At 44.9% G+C, this 14159-nt stretch overlaps 1 protein-coding gene across 2 annotated transcripts in view; it reads right to left on the reverse strand.

Moving 5' to 3' along the window:
• The window catches only part of REEP4 (receptor accessory protein 4), a 261700-nt gene that overhangs the window by 211407 nt on the left and 36134 nt on the right, over positions 1-14159 (reverse strand). For both annotated transcript variants that reach the window (XM_069617741.1, XM_069617742.1), the window contains one exon: positions 4496-4537. In XM_069617741.1, the coding sequence (XP_069473842.1) occupies positions 4496-4527 (32 nt within the window). In that variant the 5' untranslated portion in view covers positions 4528-4537. The remainder of the gene's footprint in view (positions 1-4495; positions 4538-14159) is intronic.

Genomic DNA, 14159 nt, shown 5'->3' on the forward strand with positions numbered 1-14159 from the left:
TAGGGCACACACTTTTCATTAAATCTTAGCACCACTGCGCGTAAACCCAAACCTTGGCGACATCCACAACCACTATATCTTTAGCATAGGCCAGCCACTAACCCAGGTTTTGGGGAGAAAGTTCAAACGGGTGCCAAACACCATCAGGATCGCCCATGTAGAAGTTGAAGAATGTGGCAAGAACACACCCTTGTTTTAGTCCTAGCTTAGTATCCTTTGGTCTGGTCACAGACCACCAGCACCTATAACAAAACCTATTTTCCCACTTGGGGTGCCTATCATTTCAACCAAAAAAAGGGAAAATTAAAACTTTTCTTTTTCAAAAACACAAGAGGATCGATTCTGCTCCATTCAACTTTATCTGTAGACGATCAGATCTACTCTACCAAAACTGGCGGATTAATCCAAGACGCCACATGAAGAGGTGGAGAAGCTTTCTTAAGGAAATGCAGACCTGAAAATCTTACAACCAATTGTGTGCATTATGTTACTTGAGATTTGTACTGCACCTCCACCATTGATAACGCCTCGAAGCGCTATGGGGTACACGGCCCTTCAACAGATCATAATCTGAACATTAAAGAGAATTATAAATTAGAACATCAAATCCAAGGACTATTGTCTGCAGTTGAGGGCCCTATACACTTTACATGCAAGTTTGAGAGACTGGGCATGCAACAGAAGTTAATGTGCTCTAAAAGGGATTCACAGACAAGAAACGAGGACCCGAGCAGCTTGTACACCTGGTGAACCCTTTGAAAACCTTTGAGAGGGCTTATATGTCAACAATGTGCCTAGGCCACGTTTGCAAACTTTAGAAAAATGAGCACAATTGACCTTTTGTTTTCCCCTTGTATGGTAAGAAGTTTATATACTGCGCCAAACTAACCAGGCAGTAGTCTCAAAGTGCCTAGGCTTGTGCAAAATGCTAAGGACACTGAACGCGGTCTTTGGCTAGCATCAGTCAAGCCTATATGCCTTCCACGGTGCAAGGGCCTGTAGAAACCAAGCCAAATAAACCAGCCGGGCTACGAACAAGGAGGGTTTATAGACAGGAAAGCTGGGAGGAAAAATGGGCACTTTAAAGCGAGGGTGGGTTTTGAATCAGAGTCCCTCTGGGAGAAAGCCCAGGACCTGGCTTCCTGGAGGTTCTTGAGGCCTGCTAGGAACTTTATTGGGATGTTATATTAGTGCGTGAGGAAGGAGTCCGCTTAGGCTAGGCTCTTATGGGAGTAAATCTGTATAATCAAGCCTTTACAATATCCTGCTTGACTTGCGCTTCAGCAAACTTGCCCCGTTACTGGAAGGCAGCATCCACATCTTTGGGAAAAACAGGGATGTAGAGTCTGCTTACCAGATTACATTTCCAGGTCTACTTTAGTCGTTTTGGCACCAGTTTCATAAGGTGAGTTTCTGCGCCTGTTTTTTCTTTATTTGGATGTTCTGGGCAGTGCCATCTGCCACCTTATGACTATTTCAAGGGGCTTCAACATTAATGCGAAGCAAAATAATGAAACATCACATGATGTAGCCTAAAGTGAATTGTAAATGAGCCTATGGAATGCAATGAGAATTTAGTGGTGAGGTTGTGAAATAACACACAGCAGGATATAAGCAAAACACTGTAGGTGGGCAACAATCCGTGATAAGATCCATATGCAGAGTCTGGCACCTAAAGCACAAGCTTTGAGGCCTTTCTATAAAGCACCATGTCGTTTATTGCATTTGTTACACACCCAAACCCAAGGGTATCACGGCATTGGTTAAACATCACTTGTTACAGATTTGGAATACTGATTACATACATACATTGTTGCAAAAAGTAGGAGCATTGACGCGGTTAGCTGGGAGTTAGTCGAATTTGTCAAAGAGCCAGGTTTTGATCATGGACTTAATCGCAGGTGCGATTGCTCATTTCTAATGTGTGCCGGTAGTGTGTTCCAAAGCGTTGGTGCAGCTACTGGGAAACTAGAGCCTCCCGCCCTAGTGTTCTTGTAACGAGGGACGTTCAGGTGTGTGCTGGAGCATGATCTTAAGGATCGGGAAGAGACCTTTTGGGTTATGCTGCTGTTCAAATAGGAAGGGGTGTCATTAAGGATGCATTTGTGAGCAGGGTCTTGAAGAGGATTCTCACTTTGACAGGGAGACAATCAACTTCTCTTCTAATATGGGAAATGTGATAATTCCATTTTAAACCAAAGGCTGCGTGTAGGGCTTTATTCTGCAGTAGTTGCAATTCGGCAAAGTTTGTTGTCGTGGTACCCAGTAAAAGGATGTTGCAATAATCTAATTTAGAGAGAATGAGGGCTTGTGCTAAAGTGATGCAGTTCTGGGGAGTGAGGAATTGTCGGATGAGTGAAACATGTTTTGTGGTATAAGCGGTAGAAGATGAGAGCGTTGATGTGCTTGGTCATGTGCTAGATTAGCGTCTAGGTAGACGCCAAATGTTTTTACTTGTTTCAGGAGTGGGATGGATGTACCATCAATATTTATAGCAGAATAGCTACCATCCAGAGTTTTTAAGCGGGCGGGGGAGCCTATGGGGAGGATCTCCGTTTTCTCATTGTTCATAGGCTATGGGTGGCCATCTAGTTTTGTACGATTGCATATTGAAAGTAGCAGTGTCTTGTTTGTAGACCCCAGTGATAGGAATCAGTATCTGGGCGTCATCTGCGATGTTCGTCTAGATGACGCCCATGGCCTGAAGCGCTGCAAATAGTAATTTGGTGTATGTATTGTAGAGAGTGGATGAGAGGCAGGAGCCTTGAGGGACATCTAGAGGTACTGTGATAGGGTCAGGGGAGAGGGTCAACTTTTGTCGGCTAGTACTTTTTTTCTCGTTTTTCATTTTCTCTTGCAGGGGGACGATTTTGAGTGCCAGGGCATTTTGAATTGTCGTACACCAGTCTGTATCTGTACGGACAAGTGATACTTTGGGAATCGGCAATTCTAGTTCCCCAAGTATGGAGAATAGTTCTTTGGTACTTGAAGATACATTCGTAATGCAGGTATTGAGGGAGTTTGTTTTGCGTTTTACCACTGCCGATTTGTAGGTTTTATTTGCTAGAGCAAACGCATTGGAAGTGTTGGTGGATGGGTTCTTTTTATGGAGGTGTTCCAATGCTCTTTTGTTGCAGTGTAAGAGTGAGAGTTCTTCATCAAACCAGAGGTTCACTTGCTTTGGTTTGAGTGGTCTTTTGGGGGGTGAGTGGGGCTACTGTGTCAAGAATGGATTTCAGACAGGTGTGATAACGAGTGGAGATACTGTCAGGGGTGGTATCTCCAGTGGAGTGAGTCTTGAGTGCATCTACGAGTAAAGGGTTGAGATTTTCTGCAGGGAGTTTACGGGTGTTTCTGATAGAGATAGGGCTGTGGTGGGTGGAAGGTCCAAACCCTTACTGGTGAGTAGGTCAAAACGTATTAGGAAGTGGTCGGACCAGGTAACTTTAGAGATGGATTATAAGTTTATAGTTACATTGGACGTGAAAATCTATTCCAGGATTCTTCCTTTAACGTGTGTAGGAGAATTGACAATTTGTGTAAAGTGCATGTCATGATATGCATAGAGGGAAGAAGTGAGAGCAGTGGCTTTGCGTTCTGATTTATCATTGCAACCAAGGTTAATGTCCTAGGATAATGAATCTGGTGAGTGGTTTTATGAGCAAAGGGTTATCAATGTCGGGATGGTTAGTGTTGGTGGGTTGTCTATAGATGAGGAAGTGGAGTATGGAATTGGGGTCAATGGATAGTTTCAGGAGTAACCTGGAATCGGATCTACAGGTCATGGTCTGAACTCGAATGCGTATTTTTTTTAAATTTTTTTTTTTAATTACTGCTACTCCACCCGCTATGGTGTCCTGGCAGTCTGTCCTGAAGATGGTGTAGTCGGCAGGGATGGCTAGTGCGAGAGGGGGACCTGATGCTGGATGTAGCCATGATTCCGTGATGGCTAAGAAATCTAGTTGATGATCGAGTATTAGGTCGTGGATGTCGATGGCATGAGCTCCTATGGAGCAAGCGTTGATCAGTGCGCAATTAAGTTTATTGCTAGTGGCTACTGTGTAGGGCAGGGTGACCGTTATGGGTGGTAGGTACGGTTGCAAATACATTTAAAAAAAAAAAAAGACATAATATGGCATGACATCTCACAATCTACATAATGTTCTTATATAAAAAAGGGAATGGATTTTAGTTCAGTAAGGCAAAACATTTGCAAATACCTCTTTAGCAATGCACACTAATTCTGATAAACAGCACCCAATAATAACTACTGGGATCTTCACACCCACTCAATTTTTTAACTTCAGCCCGAAAAAATGCTCCAACAAGTACCACCAAGTTACACTTCCAGCAATACACTTAAAGGGCCGAGGTTCACATACAGCTCCTCCAGTATCGGATCATAACAATATCAATGACCCAAAAAGGTTTTGTAGGAGGTTATGTGTAGGGAACATGGCAAGACATTTAATTTGTGGTCACGAAAACTACTTACATCACCACCCGGGATATGAGAGAAGAAACCATCGTGCTTGCCCTTGAAAGAGAAAACAATTATGTTAGAAGTGATTAGTACATACATTTTTTCAACAGTAAACAAATATAATGCATTAACTCCTGCTGCTCCTCCTATTCACCTCTCCCTACGTTTTCTCCAATAACGCTACAACGTCCTCTCTTACCTCTTTTGAATTTCCCAGATCTACTATGGCTCTCCCTCACCCGGTTTGCATCATCTCCATCACCCACCTGACCTTTCCTCACCACTTGCTTCACCAATTACTGAAATTGTACACCTTCTGCCATCCCGCCACCCTTTCTTTGTGACCTACAGTTTTCACTCTCCTCACTCACCTTCACACTCGATGCCTCTTCCACCAACACAGCCTTCTCCATTTTCAAATCCCTATTATACGACTCTTTCTCCTACTGCTTACGTTCACCCCCAAATCTCAGCATCAACCATGGGTCACCATATTCACATGCTCTCTCCGCACAGACATGTGTTGGCGGATGAACAAATGAAGGCGTACCCACTCACATCAGGACCTGCAGCTATCTCTCTGTCCTGAACACTCATGTCTACACTTGAGAGCGAAAAGGGAATTGTACCCGACCCTCAATGACTTGGACTCCATCCAGCCTCGCTGGCTACAGGACACCCTAAACTCACTCCTCCCAAGTCTATGACTAACAACTGCACTCTCACAGTTATTGACCTAGCTAAAAAAATTGCTGCAAACGATTTGCAAAATTAGAGACTCTCTCCTGACCTTCCACATACTCCCTCCTCCTACATTTTACAATCTGCCTACTCTCATTCTCTACCTCCCACTTTAGTCACACTCGACCCTACCATAAGGGGTGTCATCAGCCACTTCTAGTTCCTAAAAATAGGCAAATACTCTCAAAAAATAAAAAAAGGAGTAAGATGACTCCCAACAAACAAAATAGGAAACGCCTGGTGCCCCTACTTTCACCCACAAAGCTCCATGGATAGGTTTGGACCAGTAATGCACGTACCACCACAGGAGGAAACTACTGTTATAACTGTGTGATGAGAAAAAGTAAAGCTGTTGCTTTTAATATGCATGAATTAAATAAGTGCAAAGAAATACCAAAAAGAAATTCACATTTTCGAGTTAAAACATTTTTCTCACTTATAAAATACTCCGATTGGAAATTCAAATTATATTTTCACTACCAAAAAGTCATTTTACTTCCAACTTTAAAATAAATGGGGGGTAAAATACTCCCACTGTCAAATCTTAGCTGAAACACTGGTCACACCAATACTGACCAAGTCCTATCTCTAATGTAGGCCAAACCCTCTTGTGCCCCACCGGACCCTCTTGCTCCAGGGTGGTTGAAATTAGCATTTGTTGACCAGGAGCAGAAAGTAGCTCCTGGGTATCGACATCACCCATTTGGCAGGAGCGGACTCTCGGGAAACAGGAGCTAGCACACCAAACCTTACTTGTGTGCAAGATGCAAAAAAACAAAAACGTTTGTGCTCTATATATAATCCAATATGCTTTACGTGTCTCTTAGGTATGTCCTTTATTCTCTTGTGGACACATTCCCAAACCTACAGTTGATATCACATATCTATGTTTGTATAGCAGCACTTGCCTAGGGAATCGCAAGTAGCTACGGCAGCTCTTGGTTTCAAGCTAACCAGGCTTCCATTGGCTATCACCAGGAGTTAAATCGCTCCCAGCTCCAAGCAATTTCGAACTGTGTGCTCCCCTGCTAGGCAAGCCTATTTGTCCCTTTAGTAGCCTCTCACCTCACTGAACTCTTCAACCCATCATTCGACTATGCTTGCTTTCCCTCTGTTTTCAAAACAGCAATGGTCATCCCTCCCCTAAGAAAAACCAAGGCGCACACCCAAACCTACCGGCTTACTTTTAACCCTATGTCTCCTTCTGGACTACTCTAAAGTGCTCAAAAGGACTAACAGTCTTACCAATTTCTTAGAAATCCACAAAATTCGAGACCCCCTACAAGCAGGTCTCTGCTCCTGTCACTCCACAGAAACTGCTCATGAATGTGTCCAACTTCATCGCCTCTGCTAAGCACTCCAACCTATTTTCTATCTCAATTCTCCTTGATCCGTCTGTGGCCTTTCACATGGTTGATCACTCTTATCTCCTTAATACTCTCTTCTTGGGATTCTCAATCACATCTCTGCCTGGATGGAATCCTGCCTTGCATCTCGCCAATTCTCTGTCTCCTAGAGCAACAACACCTCTCAATTTACTCCTCTAACTGTTGTGTTCCACAAGGCTCTGTCTTGGGACTGCTCCTCTTTACACTCCAGACCTCAGCTTGTGGGGCACTAATCTCCTTCGGGTTTCTGTACATGTTAAGACACCCACATTTTTTTTCTCTTTTCCTGAGCTCTCCTCAGATCTCCATCAACATTTCCAAACGTCTCCCTGCCATTAAATATTGGATGGCTTGGCACTTTCCGATGTTAAACTCTACCAAAACAGAGGTGCTCGTCTTCACAGCGAAAAGACCCCCTCATCTCTTCCCACCGGACACTGTCCCCCTGCTCTTCTTCAGGTATAAATCTCTACGTAGAAGGCCCCTTTTAAAACCTTCTCCACTTTCATCTCCAAAACTGGAACAGCAGCTCACCTCAACCTCCTAAATATTAGGAAAATCAGGCACCTCCTTCCTTCCAACACCACCAAGCATCTCTTAACCACGTCTTTCCTAAACTAGACTACTGTGCCAGCATCTTCTTTGGTCTCCCACAACTATGCTTTCAGTCCTCTCGACAAGATCATTAACTTCACTACCAGGACTCTTTAAACGCCCTCAATTTACACCCACTGCCTCATACCGTCACCAGGATGGATGGCTGACTATGCCAAACCGGGCCAGATTTACATTTCATCTACTCATCCCTTAGTAAGAAGCCCACGGCTTCCTGTCAAATCTAATTTGATATCTATTGTACGTTATTTTGTGTTCAAAAGAGCATTGTTCCTCGTGTTTATAAATAAATCCATGAGATATGATGGGGATCATAAAGATTTGATAAGCAGGAGCTGGAGGAAGCTCCTGGGTGTTCGGCGTCACTCAGTAAGCAGGAGCTACCTCTGGGGAACAAAGAGCCGTTATATAGCATTCCACAAATGTAATTCCCATATAAGATGAAAACTAGAATAGAAGACCAATTCTGCTTCGACTGCCGTCTAGTTGTGTCCCAATTAATACACATACTTACAAACACAGATTTAATGTTGCATATGTATGTTTGCATAGCATAAATTATCTTGGGGAGCCAAATGTAGCTTATGGTTGCGGTTGGTGTGAAGCCAACCAGGCTCCCTTAGGCTATACCCAGAACTAAATTGGCCCCCAGAAATATCGAACCCTGGTATGGAGTTAAAACTTTTTTAACAAAAAATAAAAAAGTACTACAGATTGAGAGCAAGTTTATTTTGTCAGACAACCGGCACAGAAAAGGTAAGTATATTGTGTCTAAACTTCATTATTTTATTTTTTTTAAATGAAAGTGTTGGGGGGCGGGCACTCGGATGTCACAGGCAGTGAACTTGAAGTCGAAGAAATGTGCATATTTAATTGTAGGGTGCTTTTGCCAACTCAGAAAGTGTACATGACAAATAAGCATTTCATAAAACATTGCTTGCTACATGGAAAAGGTGCGAACCTCTTGTCTTCAAAAAATATATGAAAACGTATCCTGTACAGCAAACAGTCAATAGGAGGGTTATACAGCCAGCTTCTTAGAGGTTCTTGTGGTCTCACGGGTACGTTTTGTCTCTGAATCGCACGGCCTGGGTTCAAATCCCAGACACGGCTACATTTTTCAAGTGGCATGAGCACTTTTTAAAAATGGTTTCATTAACTGCAAAAAAACCAGGGAGGAGACGGCATCCACCCTTTGCTCTCTCGACTTGAGCCCTTGTATTAAGTCTTTCGCAGACAGGGGAGCATGTGTAAAATGTCACGGAAATGAACAGCTTTAAAAGGGCCCGATGAGTGTAAGTGCAAGCACTGAAAGGAAACGCGTGTAAAGAAACAAAAATAGGACCTAAAGGAAGTAGGTGAAGTGAGGCCTAGAGCATATGAAAGAAGGCGCAGAGCATTGCAAGTTCCAGTTCACTGTACATGAAAGGACAGCGGAATGGAACATGCATATACAGCCAACCTGGTACAGAAAGGATTCTGTTATCTGGAGACTAGCACAGGTAGGGAGCGGGTCTATGGATTCAAGAAACAGACAAGTAGACAGGACAGGGTTTGAAATTAAGATTCGATGAGTAGTAAGACACCGTTGGCCTGGGGAGTCAAAGGTAGCTCATGATTTCAAGATAATAGAGTTCTCCTAGGCTAGAAGAAGGAGCCAAATAGCATCCAGCAATTTCAAACCTTGGCTGGGCCAAAGAGTGCCAGAGGCACGGAGCGAGTGCACATAGGCAAACATAGGCAGTGTACGTGTACTGGTGGCTGGTCAGTGTACGTGTACTGGTGACTGGTCAATGAAAGCAGATGGTGTAGAAAGTGGGGAATCTATTTACACAAAAGGATAGTAGGATATTCCGTCTGGCACCGGTTGTATAGTCAGGAAAATACTATGAGATGTATATGTCGGCAGACTAGCACAAGCAGGTGGAAGGGACAAGGAAAAAAAGCAATCAATACGAGGTCAAGTGCATCGGTTCTGACAGGAACAAGCAGAGAACAAGAGCCGGTCTAGCAAATTCTTTAAAATCACACTATCTGCAGAGCGAGTGACTTTATTTAGATATTAGACCTATGAAAAATGCACTGCCCTGTGGGGACATGCGACACATTTACCAGTGCTTTCTGTAAGGTGGGGAATGTCATCATATGCGCACTTCTCATTTGGTGCAATGCTGTCACCAAAGGTCAACCATGAACAGTGAAATATTTATTTGCCATTTACTGCAAACAAAATAAAGTTTGTGCGCATCAAATGTCAAATAAGTTTCAAACATAGCCACACTCGCCAGCAAGATCAAGTACCATGCAAATGGTACTCTCCCTTCATTAAATATCCTCACCAAAGTGAGTGGGTTGGTAGATTTATTTTGTGAGCCCCGATATGTAGAGGGTCAATGGACTAATATAATTAAATTTGTAAACAATGTATGGCAATAATTCAGCTAACACTTAATAACTGCGCAAAACATGCATTTAATTGATTCTCACTCCTCCATAACTTTACACAAGGGACCCATCATCACTCTTTGGTAATTTATATAGCGCTTCATACCAAATTGCACCAGTATCTAAAAGCAGTAACAACCAATGTCACTGGTAATACCCACTTGAGGAACTTCTCATTGACCACGGGAGGATGAAGTCTCCATCAGCCCAAAAGGGACAACAAACCCATATTGCATGACATTTTCATGTTCCAAAGAGATTGTGTTGCACTTGTGATATCTGCCCAGTGTTGTTTAAGTGACATTTGAAGGGGTGGGGTCTGTCCCCTAAGCAGAAAGTCAGACTTCAGGACTAAGGGGGTGGTGCGCAAGTACAGGTGACCACACAGGCACAAAATATACAAATATATTATTTGTCCTTAACACATTAAGCAGGTAAACTTATCATACAACACACGCGTGTGTGTAATATATACATACATACATACATACATACACACACACATGGTTATTTCAAAGCAAGATTATCTACACTTTACATTAGGGGGCAAAGTTGCAAGCAACTAGACAGCCATTAGTCACTTGCCACCCCAATTTTATACATACACAACACAGCACGCCATTTCTTACTCGCCAAGAGACACAATTGATTACCCAATGGCTAGTGCAAATTGTGCACCCTGCTTTACAGTAAAATAGTGGAAGCAATTCAATAATGCAAAGCAATGAAAATGTAGCAAGTAAAGTGAATTAAAACAAACCATATGCCCTGGATTATAAATATTGGCAGACATTAGCAGTCCTTCTCTATCAATTAACAGAGTCAAGTTCCGGATAAATATCTCAGAAAGGAGTTGACAGAGTATCAATAGTTCCCATGCACAAGCTTTGGCAAAATCAACAGGTTGGTAGAAGATGACATTTAAATCCACCTTTTACATTATTACAGGTAAAGATTTTAGGGGTACACTTTTGACCAGTCCTCACCACACCAGAGACTACCCTAGAAGGGGGGGCAGGGGAGAAGTCCCTGGCTAGAACGTCACACATCACAGCCAGGAGAGAGTGTTAGTGTGGACTGCACCCTAACAAACCCTATGAAGGGAGGGAGGCAAGGAAAGAGGAAAGCACACTCGTGCCCCATGTTGAGATCTTCCAAGTCACCACCACTGGGGTGCTCCGAAGCACTGGAGATACTTCTGCTGTTGGTCCAGAAAATGGAAAATCTATGAGGTCGCAGGTGCAGTGGTTGAAGTTGGCATTTGGATCCGGATACGCAGTGGTTCTCATATAAGGTTCGAACATAATTGCAGCTGGACAGGCCAGACATATCAGGACAGCAGCCACAGCCACTCAGTCAATGAGGATGAACATCAAGGACATGACACATGAAGTGCAGTACTGAAGAAACCCTGGTCATATTGTCAAATGAGAAAGTATATCGTGCCTACTATTGCAATGAATATATGTATATTGGCCTACACCAAGCTGCTTGTAAGTCACTTGCGAAGAAATCTGTGTCGCAAGGCCCCGACCTTAAAATCAATGTAAGCCGCCATTTTAGGTCAATCCGCCATTTTCGGTTCGCTTTGTAAAGTCCCCTGTGAGTTAAAATGGTGGACGATTTCATTCCGAAATACAACATGGCCGTCTTGACCTCTGCATGTAGCTAATATGTAACTTGCCTGCAGACCACTTGTTGAGGTCGTGAACTGAGACCTTGTCCTTCGTTGACCTGTCTGTAAAGGATTACTCGTGCAATGAAACTAATCCACAAGCATAGGTTGAGAACAATGTATTCAAATACTGAACATAGAACACTTGTATAACTACATTGTATTAATGTTCGAGAAGACCTGCATGGGAAATCCCCGAACACACAGTTGCCGTGTAGGCTTGTTGATATATGTATTAAAAGCAAGGGGGCGTGGCTACGAGGGCCATGTAGGAGGACGTGATCTGGAGGAGCTCCCGAGATCCTGAAATGATCCGGGCGTAAAAGTGCGCAACGATGGGCTGACGACTGCTGAAAATACACATGTCGGTGTGAGAATGATTGGACCACGCTTGGCGAACTTTTGGAAGGTGTAGGAAAAACGGCGGCAGAGTTCTGTGCGGAAAAGACAAGGAGCGCCGGAGACAAAAGACAACACAAAATGGCCGACCAATGTCCGGAACAAAAGAAGGAACAGGCCGCACGGTGATCGAGCGAAAGAGGCGTACTGGGTGCGCATTTGTCACTTGTGCAGAATACAGGGCCTCTGGGTTATGTCTAATAGAACGGTGAGGCCGAAGGCGAAGCAGCCCACCCTGGACGACTTCGCTAAAACGTCCCCTGGTCAAGAAAATACCAAGAGCAAGGATAAGTCGCCTGCAGGCAGCATGACGGCAACGGGCACCAACCAAGAAGTCCTAGCTGCGATTGCAGACTTAAAGGCGGCCTGGGAAGCCAAACTCGAACTAGCTGTCACTGAGCTGAAAACGGCACTGGACCTTAAGGTCGGAGAGGTGCAGGAGGAAGTTAATCTACTCTGGCAGGACGTCAGGGCCTTGGCGGAGCGCACGGAGACCCTTGAGAAGGAAGTGAGCCCGAATACCGCGGATTGTGCCTCCCATAAGGCCGAATTGCATGCCCTGATACAGAGTGGGCAACTTGGAGAGCAGAGCGGAGGAGGCGGAAGGACGCGCCCGACGAAACAACATCCGCATCGTGGGCCTGCCGGAGGGATTGGAGGGCCACGATCCCACAGAGTTCATCGAGTCCATGCTACTGCAAGAGATACCCGGAGGAGCCCTATCTCAAGGATTTGAGGTGGAACGGGCACATAGACCTCTAACAAGGAGGCCGCCGCCAGGAAACCCGCCTAGGTCGGTGATAGCCAAAGTTCTTAATTACCAGGACCGGGAGAGGATATTGGAACACTTCCGCAAGGGAGGAACGATTATACGAGGAGCGGCAAACATCACAGCCTACCCGGACTATACCCTGTCTGTGCAGCGTAGCCGCATGAACTTTGGGACGGTAAAGCGGAGACTGAGAGAGGCGGGCCACAAATACATGTTGCTGTATCCGGCAAAATTGAAAGTTATACATAAACACAAAACTTTGTTTTTTGAGACCCCGGAGGATGCCATGGGATGGCTCGATGCGCAGGGATGTCCCCAGGAGTCTGAAGTTCGGACGGAGAGAGAGCATGAAAGAGATAAGTAATGCACGAGGAGGGTGCCACAAGATGGCGCGGCACGGACCCATGGGTCTTGAATATAGTCAATTGCGCAGCCTTCAGTTGAGAAGGTCAGACTGTTACACTAGATGTTATGAGCACTGTAATTATTATTGAATTAATGGGAGCCTTGCAGAGCGGATCTCTTTACCCCCACAGTAATCTTAGTTAATTGGCCATTAGGGCGACTTCACCCTACTGAGCTCTGGGCATCGTTTGGTGCTTGCAGGGCTAGATGTGGGGGTGCCTGAGTTCCGGGAACGGAGGTGGGCAGCAGTTGGGGTGTGTGGTGTGGGGGAAGGGATGGGTGGAGGGTGGGGAGGAAAGTGAATAAGTTGTTGTGTACATAGTTATGGGTAGTTTGAGCTTGTACAAGAAGCTACAAGTAAAGGTGGAGAGCTGTATCTGTATCACGTGGGCAAAGGGGATTCGCTACACGGAAGGGAAGAGGACACTCATGAGCTATGGGGGACCTTAAGATCGTAACAAGGAATGTCAGGGGACTCAACAGTTACTTAAAGAGAAACAAAGTCATGATGTACTTGAAAGGACAGAAGATTGATATTGCGTTGTTGCAGGAAACACATCTGACCCGGCAAAAACTGGAACTGGTGGGGAAGAAGTGGAGAGGTACTGTAGTAGGCTCTCTGTATTCTGCCTATGCTAGGGGAGTGCTGGTCTGGGTGGCACCGCACGTTCCGCTCCAACTTACACAAGAGGTGGTGGACACGGAGGGGAGGTTGGTCATATTAAAGGCTTTGGTGGAGAATAGAGAGGTGTGCATTATAAATATGTATGCCCCCAACCAAAATACTTTGGCATATTTTAGAACCCTGTGTACTCATCTGGGCGCGTGTATGGGAGGAGCGGTTATTTGGGGAGGGGATTTCAACTGCGTGCTCAACCCCAAGGCAGACAGATCCGATGATAAGGTTGATAGGCCCACCACAGCAGCCAGGGTATTGCAGACATTACTCGACGACTTCGGGCTGGCAGATGTTTGGAGGCTGAAACACCCTAATGAACACAGTACTTGCATTACTCAGCCCCGCAACAACTGCATACGAGACTTGATTATTTTTTTCGCCACGCCAGATGTGGTGATAGAGACCACCCAAATAGACTACAGAGCGAGGGTTCTGTCGGACCACTCGCCTCTGGTTCTGAGCTGGCAGTACTGACACACCAGGGCGTGGATACCGACGTGGCGCCTCCGGGCGGAGGCGCTCCGGGACCCGGTCTTCAGGGAAGATATCAGGGATGC

The sequence above is a fragment of the Ambystoma mexicanum genome, chromosome 10 (genome assembly GCF_040938575.1).
Source record: "Ambystoma mexicanum isolate Mex_15411 chromosome 10, UKY_AmexF1_1, whole genome shotgun sequence".
Taxonomy (NCBI): domain Eukaryota; kingdom Metazoa; phylum Chordata; class Amphibia; order Caudata; family Ambystomatidae; genus Ambystoma; species Ambystoma mexicanum.